Source organism: Anomaloglossus baeobatrachus, chromosome 7 (genome assembly GCF_048569485.1).
Source record: "Anomaloglossus baeobatrachus isolate aAnoBae1 chromosome 7, aAnoBae1.hap1, whole genome shotgun sequence".
Classification (NCBI taxonomy): Eukaryota; Metazoa; Chordata; class Amphibia; order Anura; family Aromobatidae; genus Anomaloglossus; species Anomaloglossus baeobatrachus.
In genome coordinates, this window is record NC_134359.1 from 242573359 (window position 1) to 242594721 (window position 21363).

Consider the following 21363-nt stretch of genomic DNA (forward strand, 5'->3'; position numbering starts at 1 on the left):
GGCCTGCCGGTTCATCGCCTGAAATGCGATGTGGCGACACGCTGGAATTCAACTCTCCACATGTTACAGCGACTGTGGCAGCACCGGCGAGCCCTGGTGCAATACGTCATGATGTATAGCCTGGGCCAACGAGATGCAGAAGTGGGGCAGATCACCCTGATGGAGTGATCTCAGATCAAGGACCTATGCACCCTTCTGCACAGTTTCGACATGGCGACGAATATGTTTAGCGCTGACAATGCCATTATCAGCATGACGATTACAGTCATTTACATGCTGGAGCACACGCTAAACACTATTCGTAGTCAGGGGGTGGGACAACAGGAAGGGGAGGAACTACAGGAGGATTCATATGCGCAAGACACAACAACATCACCAAGGTCCAGACGTTCATCATCACCAACGCGGCAGGCATGGGACCATGGGGGACAGGGATCAACAAGGGCGCATGGTAGCAGGCGACATGTTGAGGAAGGTGCAGGAGGACATGAAGATATGGAGGACGAACTGTCCATGGACATGGAAGACTCAGCAGATGAGGGGGACCTTGGTCAAATTTCAGTTGAAAGAGGTTGGGGGGAGATGACAGAGGAAGAAAGAACGGTTAGCACCTCTATGCCACAAACACAGCGTGGACTTGGTGCGCATGGCTGCGCAAGACACATGAGTGCCTTCTTGTTGCACTACCTCCAACATGACCCTCGTATTGTCAAAATTAGAAGTGATGATGACTACTGGCTTGCCACACTATTAGATCCCCGGGACAAGTCCAAATTTTGTGACATAATTCCACCCATAGAAAGGGACGCACGTATGCAGGAGTATCAGCAGAAGCTGTTACTCGATCTTAGCTCGGCTTTTCCACCAAACAACCGTGCAGGTGAAGGGAGTGATTCTCCCAGTTGTAACTTGACAAACATGGGACGGCCTCGTCATCTTCAACAGTCTACCCGTACCAGTAGGACCGTATCTGGTGCTGGTAACAGCAATTTTATGGAATCTTTTCATAATTTTTTTAGACCCTCCTTTGCAAGGCCACCAGAGACAACAAGTCTGACACATAGTCAACGGATGGAGAGGATGATACAGGAGTATCTCCAAATGAACATCGATGCAATGACTTTGCAAATGGAGCCTTGCTCCTTTTGTGCTTCAAATCTAGAAAAATGTCAAGAGCTCTCCAGTTACGCCTCGAAGATTTTGTCGTGTCCAGCTGCCAGCGTTGTCTCTGAACGTGTCTTCAGTGCTGCTGGGTGTGTGCTGACAGATAAGCGCACGCGTCTGTCCAGTGACAATGTGGACAGACTGACGTTCATCAAAATGAACAAGTCATGGATCCAGAAGGAATTTACTACCCCTGTGTCATCCTGGGGAGAGTAAATGCTTGTGGATTTGGAATGTGCTTGATGCAAATCAAAACATCCTGTTTGCAACTAGGGCACAAGTGCTGCCACTGATAAGGTGTCTGTGTGGGGCACAATTTTTGGAAAAAAAGGGAGACTCCGCTTGGAGTAACCCTTGCTTGCTGTGTTTTTTAAAAATGATACAAGATGAACAGATCTGAAGGCAAGATGAAGCCAACATCATGTCTCCGCCTGCACTTTTCTCACAAACCTGCATTTTTCCAGGGACACCCTACTCAACACCGTCTACAGACAGCAGCCAGATCTCTGTCCCTCAGATGTGGTCAAATAAAAGGCCACTTACTGCGACCCATGACAAAGCTAAGTGGTTGACTCTATCCCTCTGTAAGCTGTTGGCTACCGAAATGCTGCCTTTACGCGTAGTGGACACACAGGATTTTACAGACCTTATGTCTGTCGCTGTGCCCCAGTACCAGATGCCCAATCACCACTGCTTCTCCAAGAAAAGCATGCCCGCGCTACACCGGCATGTCGCACACAACATCACCACTTCCTTGAGAAAATCTGTGTGCGACAGGGTGCATTTCAACACAGATACTTGGACCAGTAAGCATAGACAGGGTCAGTACATGTCACTGACTGGGCACTGGCAAACTATGGTGAGAGATGGAGAAGGGTCTGCTGTACAAGTCTTGCCGTCCCCACGAGTTGTTTCAATCCTTGTTCTGTATGTAGAAGTTAATACACTGCTTCTGCCTCTTCAACCTCGTGTGGGTCCTCTACCTTTGCGCAAACCCTGTGTGGTCAGGCCACCCTTCCTTGCAACTGCGCACAAGGACTACCACACACCTCCTTACTATGCTGGCAGCAGAGCTCAATGCCATCAGGCGGTCAAAGTTTTACTTTGAAATGTATGGGAAATGTGAGTCACACCGCTATTACAGAGAATAGTAGTCAGGCAGGGTCAAAACATTAATTGAGGAACAGGAACAGAATGGGACGGCCAGGACTTAATCAGAAAACAAGCAGAGGTGAAATGCGTATCGGCCAACAAGGTACATAAACAGCAAGCAGGAAAAGTAGTCAGGTAACAAGCACACAAAATCATAAAACTGAACTGGGGGTAAAATTAACCAGAGGTTCATAGCTATGTCTGGCAGTGGTCTGCAGACAGGATGGGCATAAAAAAGGGTGTGGTGTCTTCCCATTGGTTGTAGCTGAATGATGGTATTTCATCTGTGAGATACCCACCAGCTACATTCAGCCAGAGATTCTGCATCTGTCAAGGTAATGCAGCCCAGTGGGTGAGCATAACCTGCGTCCACCTGCGCCGCTGGCATCGACTACTCTCCCATCATCAGCACTATTCATGAAAGGAACACGTTGTCACCTGGCGACCGGAGTACAAATTGACGGAGCGGACTCCGTTGGTGACTTAACAGCCGTGTGCGGCAATGATGCAAACCTGGCTGCGGGCCATCCTCAGGGCAATGTGACACACGTGCCTTTTATGGCTCACGTGTTGATCCGAATTCTCCAGCAATTTTTAAAACACCATCACGGCCTACATGTCCTTGTGCAGCGGGCACGCTCGCTATGTGCTCACTTCCATCGTGCGCACACAGCAGCTCAACAACTTTCATCACTCCGGAAGTCTTAGGGTCTGGCAGTTAAACGCCGTAAATGCGATGTTCCGACACGCAGGAATTGGAATCTGCACATGTTGCAGCGTGTGTGGCAGCACCGCAGAGCCCTGCTGAAATACGGTAAGACATATAGCCTGGGATAAGTTGATCCAGAGGTGGTGCCGATCACGCTGCTGGAGTGGTGTCAGATCAAGGACCTATGCACCCTGCTACACAGTTTTGAAATGTCGACGAAGATGTTTAGCACTGGCAATGTCATTCTCAGCGTGACAATTCTGGTCATCTACATGATGGAGCACACTGTAATTATTATTCGGAGTCAGGTGTTGGGACAAGAGGAAGGGGAGGAAGTACAGGAGGAGTCATATGCGGAAGGGATAACAAGATCTACGAGGTCCAGATGGTCAGCGGCACCTATGCGGCAGTCATGGTGAGGGAGAGGGATTAACAAGGGCGCATAGTATCAGCAAAAAGTGTTGATGAAAGTGCAGGAGCCCATGAAGAAATGGAGGACGAACTGGCGATGGGCATGGAAGACTCAGCAGATGAGTGAGAGCTTGCTCACATTTCGGTTGTGCGAGGTTGTGGGTAGAGGGCAGAGGAAGGATGCACGATTCTCACCTCTCTGCCACCAACACACCAAGGACTTGGTCCTCCTGGATGCACAAGACACATGAGCGCCTTCTTGCTGCACTACCTACATGACCCTCGGATTGTATGAATTTGAAGTAATCCTGAATACTGGGTTGCCACACTGTTAGATCCCCGGTACAAGACAAAATTTGGCGAACTAATTCCTGCCATAGAAATAGACGCACGTATACAGGAGTATCTGCAGAATGTGGTACGCAATCTTAGATCTACTTTTCCACTAAACACCAGTGCTGCACAGAGTGAATCTCAACACTTTGTCATGGATAGGAGGAAATGGTCTTTTACTTGTCCACATCGGAGGGACCGAGGGATGGCTGCTGTGCTGAGATGGCGTTGAGTACGGTGTCCCTGCACAGTTGCACTTTTGGTCATATCCCAAAATGAGTTGAAAAAGGACAGATGCTGTTGGAAAGGGGAACAGGTGTGTTGGAAAGGGGAAAAAAATTTGGGTCCGTGGATTTGGTGGTTAAACAACTGTAACATTTGCTGAAGAAACAACATCTGTTACAGTGGGACTGGCAGATTTGGATAAAGTGGTATATAATCTGTGACCGCTATATAACAAAAATTAATAAGAAAAGAAAGAGAAAGGTATATATCACCTTCAGCAGTCAGTGTCCACCGTGCTCCCAGTTGGAAAAGGAGAGGTTGGCAACTTGAAGGTTTGGTGGAGGATACAGAGCTGTGTGGCTATGAAACTAATAGTAGCCTGAACCGAGTTAGACGCCATTCGGATCTGGAGACTGTGAGCCCTGTTAGCGTCACAGGGTCCACATGCCCACCCAGCCCAGGAACTCCCTGTTAACAACACAGGGGCCATTGAGTACGCTGACCGTGTGCGTAGGGGCCACACCTGTGGACAGCAGGCGCATCAGCAGCAGCAGGCCTGTTAATGCCACTGGGCTGCACAAGCAGGACTGTTAGGACAGGAGCTGGTCTTAACCGTTCTGCGTTACCAACTGTGGTGGTGGCCTGCATCCACCACCCTATCCCTGCCTACCTCTGGCCTAAAGCCGCAATGGGTTCAACACATGGAGGTGTGCTCTTTCGGAGCATAATAGAAGACTGCGCACCTCCTTGTTGGCTCCAGCCCCTTTTATAACCTGGGTCCGCCCCAAACCAGGGTGAACCACAATGCACCTCCTGGAGACAAAAGCAGAGTGACACGTCATGAGTGGCATAACTAGCGTCCTATTTGGAAACGCAACTTCAATGATGACCTCATGGCTGCCATGACCCAAACACCTCACCAGTCATCGTCTGACCATCAATAATGCGGTGACAAGTCATAGGTGTGGGCCTCTGCAAGCCATTTGGGAGGACACCTGATGCCCTGTGGTCTATATGGGACCCCCACATCAGGGCCAGGGCCAAAGAGTTCATTACCGGACCTAGTCTCTGATGCAGGAAGTGCCTGAGCATGCTCAGTAGCATGAAATACAGTCTCTGAAAAAAGACTATCAGCTTTAGCATGGTGTCTAGGCACAAAACAGGACTTAGACCCGGCACAGAATGCAAGCACCTGTGCAAAGAGGCTTTTCACACTTAGTGTGGGAGCATGCGCTGTATCCCGAAATGAAGACTTAGCGTCAGGAATGGCACAGTCAGGCTGAGCATACTCACTAGGCGAAACACTGTAATTATGCTGCAGCTGGGGTACATCGGCACACGCATGCGCACTAGCTGCCTCTCCACACTTAGACGTGGAGGGGAAATTTGTCTTGGAGATGCTGTCTATGAACAGAAGGAAAAGCTAAAGGAAGCCTGACTTTCTATCCCTCCGAATTATGAAATGCAGCAATGAATTCCATGAGTTTGCTATAACATTAGCGTAGCTAAATGTGCATGAGGGTGTGATGTAGAGGTGCTAGAAATAGCTTGTCACCAGTGGGGCACTAATGGAATACAACAGCCAGTTCTATGATGCCACAAAATGGCAGTATTTTGTGCTATCATTATAGCTTATTAAAAACAGAGCACGAGGTTGTCATGCAGAGGTGCTGCACATAGATTTGCAGTAGTGTGAATAGACAAAAGTACAATAGCCACGTTTAGGATACAACTAGGTACACTGAGTGTTTGCTACTATAAATGGCTGAGTTTAAAAAAGTTTGAGTGTGCAATGCAGGCAGACGTGCTGCAAATAACGTTCCAATACTGTGAATTGACAAAAGTACAATAGCCACGTTTAGGATACAACTAGGTACACTGAGTGTTTGCTACTATAAATGGCTGAGTTTAAAAAAGTTTGAGTGTGCAATGCAGGCAGACGTGCTGCAAATAACGTTCCAATACTGTGAATTGACAAAAGTACAATAGCCACGTTTAGGATACAACTAGGTACACTGAGTGTTTGCTAGTATAATGGCTTGGTTAGAATGAGTTGTAGTGTGCAATGCAGGCAGATGTGCTCTGCTAATGTCTTTGCACTAGTGGGACTATAGCAAAGTCCAATAGCCACGTATAGGATGCCACTAGGTACACTGAGTGTTTGCTAGTATAATGGCTTAGTTAAAATGAGTTTGAGTGTGCAATGCAGGCAGACGCGCTATGCAAATGTCTTTGCACTAGTGGGACTATAGCAAAGTCCAATAGCCACGTATAGGATGCCACTAGGTACACTGAGTGTTTGCTAGTCTAATGGCTTGGTTAGAATGAGTTGTAGTGTGCAATGCAGGCAGATGTGCTCTGCTAATGTCTTTGCACTAGTGGGACTATAGCAAAGTCCAATAGCCACGTATAGGATGCCACTAGGTACACTGAGTGTTTGCTAGTATAATGGCTTAGTTAAAATGAGTTTGAGTGTGCAATGCCGGCAGACGCGCTATGCAAATGTCTTTGCACTAGTGGGACTATAGCAAAGTCCAATAGCCACGTATAGGATGCCACTAGGTACACTGAGTGTTTGCTAGTATAATGGCTTGGTTTTAATGAGTTGGAGTGTGCAATGCAGGCAGACGCGCTCTGCAAATGTCTTTGCACTAGTGGGACTATAGCAAAGTCCAATAGCCACGTATAGGATGCCACTAGGTACACTGAGTGTTTGCTAGTATAATGGCTTGGTTAGAATGAGTTGTAGTGTGCAATGCAGGCAGACGCGCTCTGCAAATGTCTTTGCACTAGTGGGACTATAGCAAAGTCCAATAGCCACGTATAGGATGCCACTAGGTACACTGAGTGTTTGCTAGTATAATGGCTTGTTTAGAATGAGTTGTAGTGTGCAATGCAGGCAGACGCGCTCTGCAAATGTCTTTGCACTAGTGGGACTATAGCAAAGTCCAATAGCCACGTATAGGATGCCACTAGGTACACTGAGTGTTTGCTAGTATAATGGCTTAGTTATCAGTTGGAGTGTGCAGAGGACAAGAGGGTACAGTGGCAGGATTGTGGTGCTCTGGGTAGAGGAATGGAAGCCTGCCTTTCTATTCCCTCCTAATGGTGAAATGCAGGTAGGAAATCCCTGACCTGGGCTACACAGACGCTGTTGCTGTTTGCAGGACCTGTCACCTATGGCTCTCTGACCCTGCCGGTTGGAGCCCTTAAAAGGACTGCTATAAAGTGCTCTCCCTAAGCTGTCTAACGCTGTGTATGCAGCGCATACAGCTGTATCGGCTATAGGACTCAGGAAGACGGAGCTGCGACAGTGATGTCTGACACCAAAGACGCAGAAGGCAGATAATGGCGTCCGTGAAGAAAATGTCCGGTTTTATAATGCAGGGACATGTGACATGCAGATCCTATCACACATGCCGTTGCTTCTCTGGCTCAAAGTCCACTTAGCTGTGTGTGTGTCTGGGATTGGCTGACATGCTGGCCCGCCCCACAAGACGCGCGCACTTAGGGAAGGAAGACAAGAAAAAAAAAAAAAAAAAATGGCGATCGCCATTATAGAAACAGCAGTGATCTGAAGGCGCTGTTCACGCACACTATACACTGAAATGTGATAATAGTTTGATTCACAGAGTGACTTACACTTTTACAGCAGAAACCAAGCTATGATTTAGCTGTTTTTTGGCTGCTAGAACCGTTCTCGAACGTTTCTAGAACTACCGAGCTTTTGCAAAAAGCTCGAGTTCTAGTTCGATCTAGAACATGCCCCAAAATCACTCGAGCCGCGAACTGGAGAACCACGAACCACGAACCGCGCTCAACTCTAGTCTCTACCTATTTAAGTAAGTGGTTTTGTGGTATAAAGTCACTATTCTATTCTATCATTTCCTCCAGAATCTTCCTCCCTGACTTACCTGGTGGACACCACAGGGTCAATGTCTGATGATTTTATAGAGTTGAAGGCGGTGAATAGTTGGCTCCTGGACCGTGTGACTGCCCGATTCCCTTGTGGTGTTCGCCAATATACCATGGTGGAGTTCAATGATCCAAGTATGTTATAATGACTGTCATTGGGTTTACATTGTATTGTGTATTTACATTCATGTTTTAAATCAAACATTTGCTAGTTATTAACAGTAGTGAAACATACAAACCTGTTATCAAGGGGTGTGACACGGAAACTTGGAATGGGGGTACCAAGACTGGCCCTCAGGCTAGGGACCCTAAGCTGTCCCTTATTTCAGAGGAACTTCTTATGGTGAATGGGTTTGGACCGCCAGTGTAGCCCTAACTCCTAATCAGCCCTGTTTTAATACCCCCTTTCCCCCAACCCCAGGGAGGGCCAGGACAGGAGTGATGAATCCCATAAAAACAGACAGACAGGGGTAAATCTAAGATCAAAATCACTGCAACCAATACACTTTAGGGCATGTACACACAATATCTTTCAGATGCCAGTGTGCCTGCATTATTTTTAAAGCAGAAGACGCTTTAGAAAAAAAATACTTTCACGAAACACCTTTTTTGGCATCTTTGCTGATGTATTTTGTGATGGCTTTGATGTCGGATTTTTTTTTTATTTAAAAAATGTATACATAAAATGTTGAAAAACTGAAAAACCTCAATAACAACAGGGGACACACTTATTTTATGACCAAACAGAAAAAAACTCTTATAAAATAAAACTTTTATGAAATGCATTTAAAAGTTAAAAATCACATTAAAAAATATGAAATAGTGATGGCAGAGCAAGACCCTAGTGGCAAAATATCCAGAGGGAGAGAAAACATTAATCAATACAAGTGCATTTAGTGACAGACATGGGGCAATAATAACCCTGTAATACTCTAGTGTTCCTTACCTTGCAAGTGGAGATTATGATGCCCTAAAAGTTTGTGGCGCCCCCATGTACTGAAGGAACTCACTGGCTAGCCCTATTAAGTGTCTTCTCTCACCGCAACAGAACACATGTGACAAATAAGTGATAAATTGAATTAATATAAAATTAGTTACTCATCTTTATTTCCATGTGCCGATACTATTAACCCCACGATATTCAGGGCTCATTAGGGGACAATTGCAGATATTGTCCAAAGTCAGCAATATGGCAGCCCAAACAGAGAGAGGACAATCTCTCTAACATTCATGGTTAATATATACTGTATTTTCCAGATTATAAGATCCACTTTTTTCTCCCTAAAACTGGGGGGAGGGAAATTGGGGTGCATCTCATAATCTGTACATGGCTTACCAGGGTGGCAGTGGTGGAGCGGGGTCACAGGAGGCAAGGTCAGCAATACTGAAGTCTCAGAGAAGGGGGTGTCACTGCAATGGAGTGGCTAAGGAGGGTCACAGGAGGGAGGGTTAGCGATACTGTGAGTGAGATTGATCTTCCAGCAGGATGCGGGCTCCATTGAACTTCTGGCGGTTGATGCAATGGACTTTAAGAAAATGGTTGTGGAGAACAATCTGCGCACGCGCTGCTTCCACGGTCATTTTCTTGAAGTCCATCGCTTCAACGGCCAGCAGTTCAATTGAGCCCGGCGCCCGCAGACAAATCAATGGCTTCATTGAACTGCTGGCGGTTGATGCGATGGACTTCAAGAAAATAGTCGTGGAAACCAATCTGCGCACACGCTGCCTCCACAGCCATTTTCTTGAAGCCATCGCGTCAACAGCTCAACAGTTCAATGTAGCCTGGCCCGCCAACAGATCAATGAAGCTTGCCACAGCGACACTCTCGAGCCTGCAGTATCACCGACACTCCATCCATTGACCCTCCTGAGCCTAATATAAGACACACAAGGATTATAAGATGGGCCCTCATTTTAGCATAAAAAAATATTTTTTCCTATTTTCCTGCTCTTTTTTGAGTGTGTCTTATAATCCAGGGCGTCTTATAAAACGAAAAATATGGAAGTTATAAAAAGAAAATAATGAACGGGTGGTCAGTGTTGAGCAAATATAGATCTCCTAATGTTTTTACTTTGTTGATTTCACAGCTGTTGGGCCCGTTAGGATAACCCAATCAAAGAATGAATTTGATGATTTCTTCAACAATCTGGTGGCAACTGGAGGTGGTGATTGTCCAGAGCTGGCAATGCAGGGACTTAAACTCTCATTGGAAAACACCCCACCCGATTCTTTTATCCTGGTTTTAACAGATGCATCTGCTTTAGATTACTGGAATACGACTCTGATAAACCATATCTACTCACTAATAGCATCCTCAAGATCTCAGGTACAATAATAATATAGTATTTCATTGTTGATAATACGTTTATTCTACATTTATAAATTACATTTCTTTCTTAGATATTAATTGCGTTAAATGCAGTGAATTGATGAATTTTGTAAATAAGCTTTATATCTTCAGTTTTTTCTTCAGAAAATGTTCATTTTTGCTTGATATATTGGACTTTCTTGGTATGGAGCTTGATAGTTGCTCTATGTGCTTTGATGAATTAGACATTCCCCATCACCTTTTGATGTGCCTCTTCCCTCTCACAACTAGAGTTGAGCGATGTTCGAGGTTCGCCAATTTCATGTTAGAGTGATTTTGGGGGGTGTTCGAGAGGCTTTTGCTAAAAGCTCGACAGTTCGAGTTACGTTCGAGAATGGTTCGAGCACCAAAAAGCCAAGCTAATTACTAGTAATAGTGTGTAATAGTGTGAGTCACTATGATTCACGCTATTATCAAAAGTCAGCGTATAGTGTGCGGGGGGGACGGGGTTTAGATCAGTGCTGCTGCTTGGCTGAGTGCTGAGATAATGCCGATCGCCATTTTTTTTTTCTCCCCTAACTGCGCGTACAGTGGGGTGGGCCAGGCTGTCAGCAAATCACAGAGAGACATACTGCACAGTGGATTTTTACCAGACAAGCAAGGGCTTGTGTCAATGGCTGTGCATATCACATGTCTTTACCCTATAAGACATGGCCATTTTCCCCGTTGCCGCCATTATCTGTCTGCTGCGTGTGGGTGACAGTCACTGCTCCTGCTCCCGCTGCTACTGCTGCTGTGTGCGCTATAGTGATACAGTAAAATCTACACAGCGCTTTAGGGATTAGGGACTACTGGTTATTTAAGCCCTTTTCAGGGCTGATTTAAAGACGCTCATAGCCATAGCTGCTAGGCAGGTCCGTGCAAACGCTGTGCTGGGATTTGCTGTCCTACTACCTACAGCCTACAGCACCCATGCATTTTACCCACCTGGCCAGTTTTTGCCACGCTATTTTATTTCCCCAAAGTGCTGACACTTTTTGTGGCATCCGAAAAGTGTCTGGAATACTAAGTTAGTGTTCCTTTGCTGTCCACTGACCAACAGCACTCGTGCATTCTACCCACCTGGCCAGTTTTTGCCATGCTATTTTATTTCCCCATAGAGCTGACACTTTTTGTGGCATCCGAAAAGTGTCTGGAATACTAAATTAGTGTTCCTTTGCTGTCCACTGCCCCACAGCTCTTGTGCATTCTACCCACCTGGCCATTTTTTGCCATGCTATTTTATTTCCCCAAAGAGCTGACACTTTTTGTGGCATCCTAAAAGTGTCTGGAATACTAAGTTAGTGTTCCTTTCCAGTCCACTGACCCACAGCACTCGTGTATTCTAGCCACCTGGCCATTTTTTGCCACACTATTTTATTTCCCCAAAGTGCTGACACTTTTTGTGGCATCCGAAAAGTGTCTGGAATACTAAGTTAGTGTTCCTTTGCTGTCCACTGACACACAGCACTCATGCATTCTGCCCACCTGGCCAGTTTTTGCCACGCTATTTTTTTCCCCAAAGTTCTGACACTTTTTGTGGCATCCTAAAAGTGTCTGCAATACTAAGTTAGTGTTCCTTTGCTGTCCACTGACCCTCAGCACTCGTGCATTCTACCCACCTGGCCAGTTTTTGCCACGCTATTTTATTTCCCCAAAGAGCTGACACTTTTTGTGGCATCCTAAAAGTGTCTGGAATACTAAGTTAGTGTTCCTTTGCTGAGAAAGAGGAGGCCTGGCTCAACTGTAGGTGGTGCTCTGGAGAAAAATAGCAAAATCCAAGAGACTATAACTCCGGCACTTTCCCCATTTTTTCTTATTGAGTGCCGGAGTTATATTCTCTTAGTGTTCCTTTGCTGTCCACTGACCCACAGCACTCGTGCATTCTACCCACCTGGCCAGTTTTTGCAACACTATTTTATTTCCCCAAAGAGCTGACCCTTTTTGTGGCATCCTAAAAGTGTCTGGAATGCTAAGTTAGTGTTCCTTTGCTGTCCACTGACCCACAGCACCCATGCATTCTACCCACCTGGGCATTTTTTGCCAGGCTATTTTATTTCCCCAAAGAGCTGACACTTTTTGTGGCATCCTAAAAGTGTCTGGAATACTAAGTTAAGTGGGCTTCACACGCTGCAATATCGCTAGCTGATGCTAGCGATGGAGAGCGTAATAGCACCCGCCCCTATCGTTATGCCGATATGTGAAGATCGATGCCGTAGCGAACATTATCGCTACGGCAGCGTCACACGTACTTACCTGCTCGGCGACATCGCTGTGACCGGGGAACCGCCTCCTTTCTAAGGGGGCGGTTCGCTCGGCATCACAGCGACGTCACTAAGCGGCTGCCCAATCAAAGCGGAGGGGCGGAGATGAGCGGGACGAACATCCCGCCCACCTTCTTCCTTCCTCATTGCTGGCGTGTGGCAGGTAAGGAGAGGTTCCTCGTTCCTACTGCGTCACACGTAGCGATGTGTGCTGCCACAGGGACAAGGATCAACTTCGCCCATGCGACAGCATCGATAATTGGGAGAGGACCCCCATGTTAACGAGGAGCGATTTTGGACATTTTTGCAACGATCCAAAATTGCTCCTAGGAGTCACACACAACGAGATTGCTACAGCGGTCGGATGTGCGTCACAAAATTCGTGACCCCAACGAGATCGCTGTAGCGACCTCGTAGCGTGTAAAGCCACCCTTAGGCGGGCTTTGCACACTACGACATCGCAGGTGCGATGTCGGTGGGGTCAAATTGAAAATGACGCACTTCCGGCATCGCATGCGACATCGTAGTGTGTAAAGGCTCAATGATATGATTAACGAGCGCAAAAGCGTTGTAATCGTATCATCGGTGCAGCGTCGGCGTAATCCATGATTACGCTGACGCGACAGTCCGATGTTGTTCCTCGCTCCTGCGGCAACACACATCGCTGTGTGTGAAGCCGCAGGAGCGAGGAACATCTCCTACCGGCGTCACTGCGGCTTCCGTAGGATATGCGGAAGGAGATGGGCGGGATGTTTACATCCAACCCCTCCGCTCTGATTGGCCGCCTGGCGTGTGACGTCGCTATGACGCCGCACAACCCGCCCCCTTAACAAGCAGGCGCACCTGCGATGTCGGTGGGGTCAAATTGAAAATGACGCACTTCCGGCATCGCATGCGACATCGTAGTGTGTAAAGGCTCGATGATATGATTAACGAGCGCAAAAGCGTCGTAATCGTATCATCGGTGCAGCGTCGGCGTAATCCATGATTATGCTGACGCGACAGTCCGATGTTGTTCCTCGCTCCTGCGGCAACACACATCGCTGTGTGTGAAGCCGCAGGAGCGAGGAACATCTCCTACCGGCGTCATTGCGGCTTCCGTAGGATATGCGGAAGGAAGGAGATGGGCGGGATGTTTACATCCCACTCATCTCCGCCCCTCCACTCCGATTGGCCGCCTGGCGTGTGACGTCGCTATGACGCCGCACGACCCGCCCCCTTAACAAGGAGGCGGGTCACCGGCCAGAGCGACAGTCGCAGGACAGGTGAGTCCATGTGAAGCTGCCGTAGCGATAATGTTCGCTACGGCAGCTATCACAAGGAAATCGCTGCTGCGACGGGGGCGGGTACTATCGCGCTCGGCATCGCAGCATCGGCCTGCGATGTCGCAGTGTGCAAAGTACCCCTTCGTGTTCCTTTGCTGTCCACTGACCCACAGCACCTGTGCATGCTACACACCTGTCCATTTTTGCTACGCAATTCTAATTGCAAACTGTGCTTCCACTGTTAGGGGGCATACTAAAATTGACCGGGATACTCAGTGTTGGTTCTTCAGCTGTCAATACAGCTAGACCACCTCTGCAATCTATACCACCTCTCCATTTTTGCTACCACATTTTAAGTGTCCAATCTTGTTGCTAACAAAATGAGTGGCAAAAGGACAGATGCTGGTGGAAAGGGGAACAGGCATGTTGGAAAAGGAAAAACATTTGTGTCCGTGGGGTAGGTGAGAAACCTACATTAACATCTGCGGAAGAAAGGCCATCTTCCAGTAAAAGTAAGATGTCTACTACTTTCTGTGGCCAATCTGATGTGCTCCCTTTTTTACAGAACCGAACAACTCTAACAAAGGAAGATGATGCACCAAAAAAGAACATGCTTGAATGGATCGCAAGTGCTCCAACAAGTGGCCTCTCCTCCACCTCAACTTCAACATCCAAAAAACAACAGTCCTCTGAGTTGTCACCCAATAGCACTTGCTTTCTCCCAGCTCTCAAGTCTCCTCTCGCCATGCAGAGTATGGTGTAACAGAGATGGCTGAGTCTGCAGAGCTGTTCAGTCACACTATACCTTGGGAATCAGAGGTCTGCTCCCAAGCTACAGTGAGTAGAGACCAGGAAATGGTCTGCAGTGATGCCGAGAAGCTTTGTGAGTCTGATTTAGGCCCTGATGACCAAGTTTCTGAGCATAATGTAGACCCTCATTCCCAAACTGTAACACCTGTTGGTGGAGACAATGAGGAACATACTGATGACGATGAGACGCAGATGCCTGATTGGGATGACAACTTAACTATTCAGTCAGGGCAGGAAGAGGTTAGGTCTGAGGGCGAGGGGAGTGCAAACACAATGCTTGATGATGAAGTTCTAGATCCCACTTACTGTCAACCCACATTCCCGCACTCGAGGAGGTCAGAAGAGGCTGTGGAGGAAGATGCGACTGATGGCGAAGTTACCTTGCGCCTTCCTAGACAGAGTCGGTGTACTTGAAGCACGTCAACAACTGCATCCTCAGCCACAACTCTGCCTCTGAGCACAAGTTGGGGTGGCTCTCCAGGTTGCATGGGCTCTAAGCCTTGTCTAGCCTGGTTCTTTTTTGACCTTGCAAAGGATCTCCCAAATCATGTGATATGTAAGATTTGTCGCCAATCTATAAGTAGAGGCCAAAAGCTCACTAGTTTGACAACTTCTTCCATGAATCGTCACATGAATAACAAGCATAAGTCCCAGTGGGAAGCTCACTGTGCTACAATGCGGCCTAGCGGAGCGGGCGAACCACCGTCTGCCCCTTCAAGTGCATTCGCGCGCTCTTCTTCCTCTATGACTGTGGGGACAGCTGTCACACATGTTTTTCCATGCAGACCTTCCACCTCTTTAACTGCAACAGGCAGTTTGCTTGGCAGGTCGTCAGTTGTTTTGGAAGGGAAAACAAGTGCTGGTGTAGAGCTCTCTCAGACATCAAGAGCACCAACTTTGGATGAAGGCAACATCATGTCTCCGCCTTCACTTTCCTCACAGACCTGCAGTTTTCCAGGGACACCCTACTCAACACCGTCTCCACACAGCAGCCAGATCTCTGTCCCTCAGATGTGGACAAATAGGCCTTGTCCTCCGAGCCATGACAAAGCTAAGAGGTTGACTTTCACCCTCTGTAAGCTCTTGGCTATCGAAATGCTGCCTTTCCGCCTGGTGAACAAAGAGGATTTTCGAGACCTTATGTCAGTCGCAGTGCCCCAATACCAGATGCCCAGTCGTTACTACTTCTCCAAGAAAGGTGTGCCTGCGCTACACCAGCATGTCGCACACAACATCAGTGCTTCCTTGAGAAACTCTGTGTGTGACAGGGTGCATTTCACCATCGATACTTGGACCAATAAGCATGGACAGGGGCGTTACATGTTGCTGACTGGGCACTGGGTAACTATGGTGAGAGATTGAGAAGGGTCTGCTGAACAAGTCTTGCCGTCCCCACAACTTGTGCGTCAATCCTCTTTATGTAGAAGTTCTTCCACTGCTTCTGCCTCCTCAACCTCGTCTGGGTCCTCCACCTCTGTCCCAAGCCTGCCTGGTCAAGCCACTCACGTTGTAACTGCACTTAAGGAATCACACACACCTCCTTACTATGCTGGCAGCAGAGCTCAACGGCAACAGGTGGTCTTTATGTTGAAATGTCTTGGAAATAAGAGTCACACAGCTGAGGAGTTGTGGTCAGCTCTGCGGTTCGAGTTTCGTAAATGGTTGTCTCCACTCAACCTTCAGCCTGGGAAGGCCATGTGCGACAATGCTGCAAACCTGGGTGCAGCCCTTCGCCTGGGCAAGGTGACACACGTGTATTGTATGGCTCACGTGTTGAACCTTGTTGTCCAGCAATTTTTAACCCACTATCCCGGCCTAGATGGGCTTCTGCACAGGGCACGGTCACTCACTGCTCACTTCTGCCGTTCAACCGTTGCAGCTGACCGACTTGCATCGCTCCAGAAGTCTTTCAGCCTGCCGGTTCATCGCCTGAAATGTGATGTATCGACATGCTGGAATTCGACTCTCCACATGTTACAGAGACTGTGGCAGCACCGCCGAACCCTGGTGTAATATGTTATGACGTATAGCCTTGGCCAACAAGATGCAGAGGTGGGGAAGATCACGCTGCTGGATTGGTCTCAGATCAAGGACCTATGCACCCTTCTGCACAGTTTCGACATGGCGACGAGTATGTTTAGCGCTGACAATGCCATTATCAGCATGACAATTCCAGTAATTTACATGCTGCAGCACACGCTAAACACTATTCGGAGTCAGGGGGTGGGACAAGAGGAAGGGGAGGAAGTACAGGAGGATTCATATGCGCAAGAGATACCAACATCTACAAGGTCCAGACGTTCAGCATCACCAAGGCGGCAGGCATGGGACGGTGGGGGAGAGGGATTAACAAGGGCGCATGGTAGCAGCCAAACTGTTGAGGAAGGTTCATTTGACCAGGAAGAAATGGAGGATGAACTCTCGATGGCCATGGAAGATTCAGCATATGAGAGAGACCTTGGTCAAATTTCGGTTGAACGAGGTTGGGGGGAGATATCAGAGGAATAAAGCACAGTTCTCACCTCGCCGCCACAAACACAGCGAGGACTTAGTCCGCATGAATGCGCAAGACACATGAGCGCCTTCTTGCTGCACTACCTAGAACATGACCCTCGGATTGTCCGAATTAGAAGTAATGATGACTACTGGGTTGCCACACTATTAGATCCCTGGTAGAAGTCCAAATTTGGCGAAATAGTTCCAGCCATAGAAAGGGACGCAGGTATGCAGGAGTATCAGCAGAAGCTGTTACTCAATCTTAGCTCGGCTTTTCCACCAAACACCAGTGGTGCACGGAGTGAATCTCCCAGTTGTAACTTGCCAAGCATGGGACCGTCTCGTCATTATCAGTCAAACCGTACCAGCAACACCGTATCTGGTGCTGGTAACAGCAATTTTATGGAATCGTTTCATAATTTTTTTAGACCATCCAATGCAAGAACACAAGAGACAAGAAGTCTGACACATAATCAACGGCTGGAGAGGATGATACAGGAGTATCTCCAAATGAACATCAATGCCATGACTTTGCAACTTGAGCTTTGCTCATTTTGGGCTTCAAATCTTGAAAAATGGCCTGAGCTCGCCACTTACGCCTTGGAGATCTTGTCGTGTCCCACAGACAGCGTTGTCTCTGAACTTGTCTTCAGTGCTGCTGGGTGTGGGCTGACAGATAAGCGCACTCGTCTGTCCAGTGGCAATGTGGACAGACTAACGTTCATCGAGATGAACAAGTCATGGATCAGCAAGGACTTAACTACCCCTGTGTCATCCTGGGGAGAGTAAAGGCTGGCGTATTTTTGACTATGCTTGATGCAAATCTACCTGTCAAGTTTGCAACTGGGGCACAAGTGATGCCACTGAAGTGGTGTCTGTGGGGCCCAATTTTTGGAAAAAAGGCAGACTCTGCTTGGAGTACCCTTGATGTGTTTTTAACAATGAGCCAAGATGAACAACTCATGGTTCAGCAAGGACTTTGCTACCTACCCCGGTGTCATCCTGGGGACAGTTAAGGTTGGCGTATTTTTGAATGTGTTTGATGCTAATCAACATGTCCAGTTTGCAACCGGGGGACAACTGATGCCACTGAAGTGGTGTGTGTGGCCCAATTTTTGGAAAAAAGGGAGACTCTGCTTGGAGTACCTTGATGTGTTTTATATGATTTTAGAAGGGCATGACATGCCTATATCTGTGTCTCCTGCTGTTTTTCCTCGTCCAGGTGTTTTGTTTTCGCATGAGTATATGTCCTTGTCACTTTCCCATGTATTTGTGGTGTCTTGGGAGTTCTTTGTTAACTTTTGGACACCTTTGAAGGTGTTTTCTATGTGTTTTTATGTGTTTGTGTTTGCCTCCCATTGTTTTCAATGGAATTTGAGAGGTTCGTCGAACGGTTCGCCGAACCGAACTCGAACGGGGCCTCCGTTCGACGAACCGAACCGAACTCGAGCCTTTAGATGCTGGCTCATCTCTACTCACAACATTAGTCTCTCACATACCTAAAGACAAATAAATTGGGCATGTGCCCGACTATAAAAATAGACCCGGAGTGCTGGAATATGTAAAAACAAACCATTAACTATATAAAAGGAAAATAATTCACACACAAAAAAGCCTGCCCACATCCACAGATATAGTAAAAAATATATGTTGTAAAGGTATTTGATAAAAAAATGCAAATAAGAGATACAGATTAGAAACACTAAAACACAAACAAACTCCCCTGTAGAGATATCGACTTAAGCCTGCTTTACATGTTACGATTCTGCATACGATATCGTATGCGATTTGCAACGCCCCCATCGTATGTGCGGCACGTTCAATTTTGTTGAATGTGCCGCACAAACGATCACCCCCGTCACACGTACTTACCCGTCCATACGACCTCGATGTGAGCGGCGAACGTCCACTTCCTGGAGTGGGAGGGACATTCGGCGTCACAGCGACGTCACACAGCAGCCGGCCAATAGAAGCGGAGGGGCGGAGATGAGCGGGACGTAAACATCCCGCCCACCTCCTTCCTTCCGCATTGCTGGCCGGAAGCCGCAGGACGCAGGTAAGATCTGTTCATCGTTCCCGGGGTGTCACACACTGCGATGTGTGCTACCCCGGGTACGATAAACAACCTGACGTTCAATTCATGAGGAATGAATGACGTGCGTGCAATGAACGTTTTACCGTTCATTCGCAATCGCATGTAGCTGTTACACATTGCAATGTACCTTACGATGCCGGATGTGCGTCACTTACGACGTGACCCCGCCGACATATTGTAAGATATATTGTAGTGTGTAAAGCGGGCTTTAGTCGGTTGCATTTGAGGTAGGCATTGGATTTGTTTTAAATAAAATATCCAAGCTGCTTTATTAAGACTCCACAAAGCATGCTACAAACCTTAAAAATAAACAGTCTTTCACTGCAGACAAAACAGAACGCACAGTCCAAAAAACTGCACTTTAATGATAGTCCAGTGCACAAGTTACAGTATGGAGGCTTCACACAGAGGCTGTCGTACAATGTTTTGCATTGCACTCTCCGGGTGTCATGGCAGCATCAGACTCTGTTCACACTGCAGAGTCCTACAAACTGGCTTGGATTCTTTAGTTGCACAGCCTGTCATGGGAGTTGGATGGTTCTGGCTTTGCTGCTCCCCAGTTCAGTGAGAGATAATTTCTGCTGGCCTGTGATTAGCTGCTGGGAGCTCAGGCTGCTGATCACCATCTCCAGCCTTTATAAGGCTCTGGATCCTGGAGCTGTTTGCTGGAAATAGCTCTTTGCTTCCTGGTACATGGTGATTTTAAGTTTGGCGCTCAGTTGTGGTGTGTGAGTCCTCCAGTTGCGTAGTTATTTTTTGCCCCTTTTGTGTTACCTCCTTTGTATTTGAGTACATTGTGCACAAGTTTTAGTTTACCTTTCTCTGTGACTATTTGTGGGGTGTTGGTAACTGGAGAAAAAACAAAGAGAGATCCAGCTCACCTGTTCCTTCTATTGAGGCCGTGCACAGACCGGAAAGGAGGAAGCCAAACTCCAAAATCAATGGAAAAAGGGGAGATGGTCCAGCAAACAAGTCGATTGGAATTTTTTCTTTAAAAATGTATAATTTTATTTAGTCATGAATAAAACTTCATTATGTCTGGCAGAAGTATAGAGCAGGAGGACGCGTTTCGAATATCACATCCTTATTCTGTTTCCTTCTGAACTTAGCACTGCACACGGACAGAAGGACAAGTTCAACATTATATTATTATAGATTATTGGTTGCGCTTGATAAGGGTCTACTTGTCCACAACAACCAATCAGAGATGAGCTTTCACTTTACATCAGCAGTTGCAATGCTGAAAGCTGCACTCTGGTTGCTATAGGCAACCAAAACAATAATACTATAATATTAGCAATACTCATAAATGAGGCCCCAGTTACTACTGCAGTGGCTAGCCCTTTTATTAAAAAATACTAAATAAATAAAAAATAGGCCCTTTGGATAATGAAATAGTTCAATCCCAGCTTTGGACAGAAGGACGCGTTCAGCCTTATACAGGACTAGCTGTAGTCCCCGGGCGTTGCCCAGGATGTAACTGTCTCTCTGTCTTTCCCAGTCTCTGTGTGTCTGTCTCTGTCTATCTGTGTCTGTCTCTGTCTATGTCTCTGTCTGTCTATCTGTGTCTCTGTCAGTCTGTGTCTGTCTCTGCCTCTGTCTGTCTCTGGCTGTCTCTGTCTGTCTCTGACTGTCTTTCTTTGTCTGTCTGTCTCTATATCAGTTTCTCTGTCTCTCTCTACCTCTGTCTGTGTCTGTCTCTCTTTATTTCTGTGTCTCTCTTTCTATTTCTGTGTCTGTCTCTCTATCTATATGTCTGTCTCTCTTTCACCATCTGTCTCTTTCACCATCTGTCTCTTTCCCCATCTCTTTTCCTGTCTCTTTCCCTGCTTGTCTTTGTCTGTCTCTTTTTCTGTCTGTCTCTTTCCCTGTCTGCCTGTCTCTGTCTGACTTTATCTCTCTGTCTCTTTCCCCATTTGTCTCTTTCCCCATCGGTCTCTTTCCAGGTCTGTCTCTTTCCAGGTCTTATTCCCTGTGTATGTTTGTTTGTCTCTCTCTGTCTCTTTTGCTGTCTGTCTCTTTCCCTGTCTGCCTGTCTCTTTCCCTTTCTGCCTGTCTCTTTACCTGTCTATCTGCCTCTGTCTGTCTCTTTCCCTGTCTGTCTCTATCTCTCTGTCTCTTTCCCCATCTGTCTCTTTCCAGGTCTGTCTCTTTCCAGGTCTGTCTCTTTCCAGGTC

General features: G+C 47.1%; 1 protein-coding gene across 1 annotated transcript in view; it reads left to right on the forward strand.

Annotated features, from left to right (window-relative positions):
* The window catches only part of LOC142245346 (uromodulin-like), a 96121-nt gene that overhangs the window by 13150 nt on the left and 61608 nt on the right, over positions 1 to 21363 (forward strand). The window contains exons 4-5 of the mRNA XM_075317986.1: positions 7889 to 8044; positions 9997 to 10235. Coding sequence (XP_075174101.1) covers positions 7889 to 8044; positions 9997 to 10235 — 395 coding nt within the window. The remainder of the gene's footprint in view (positions 1 to 7888; positions 8045 to 9996; positions 10236 to 21363) is intronic.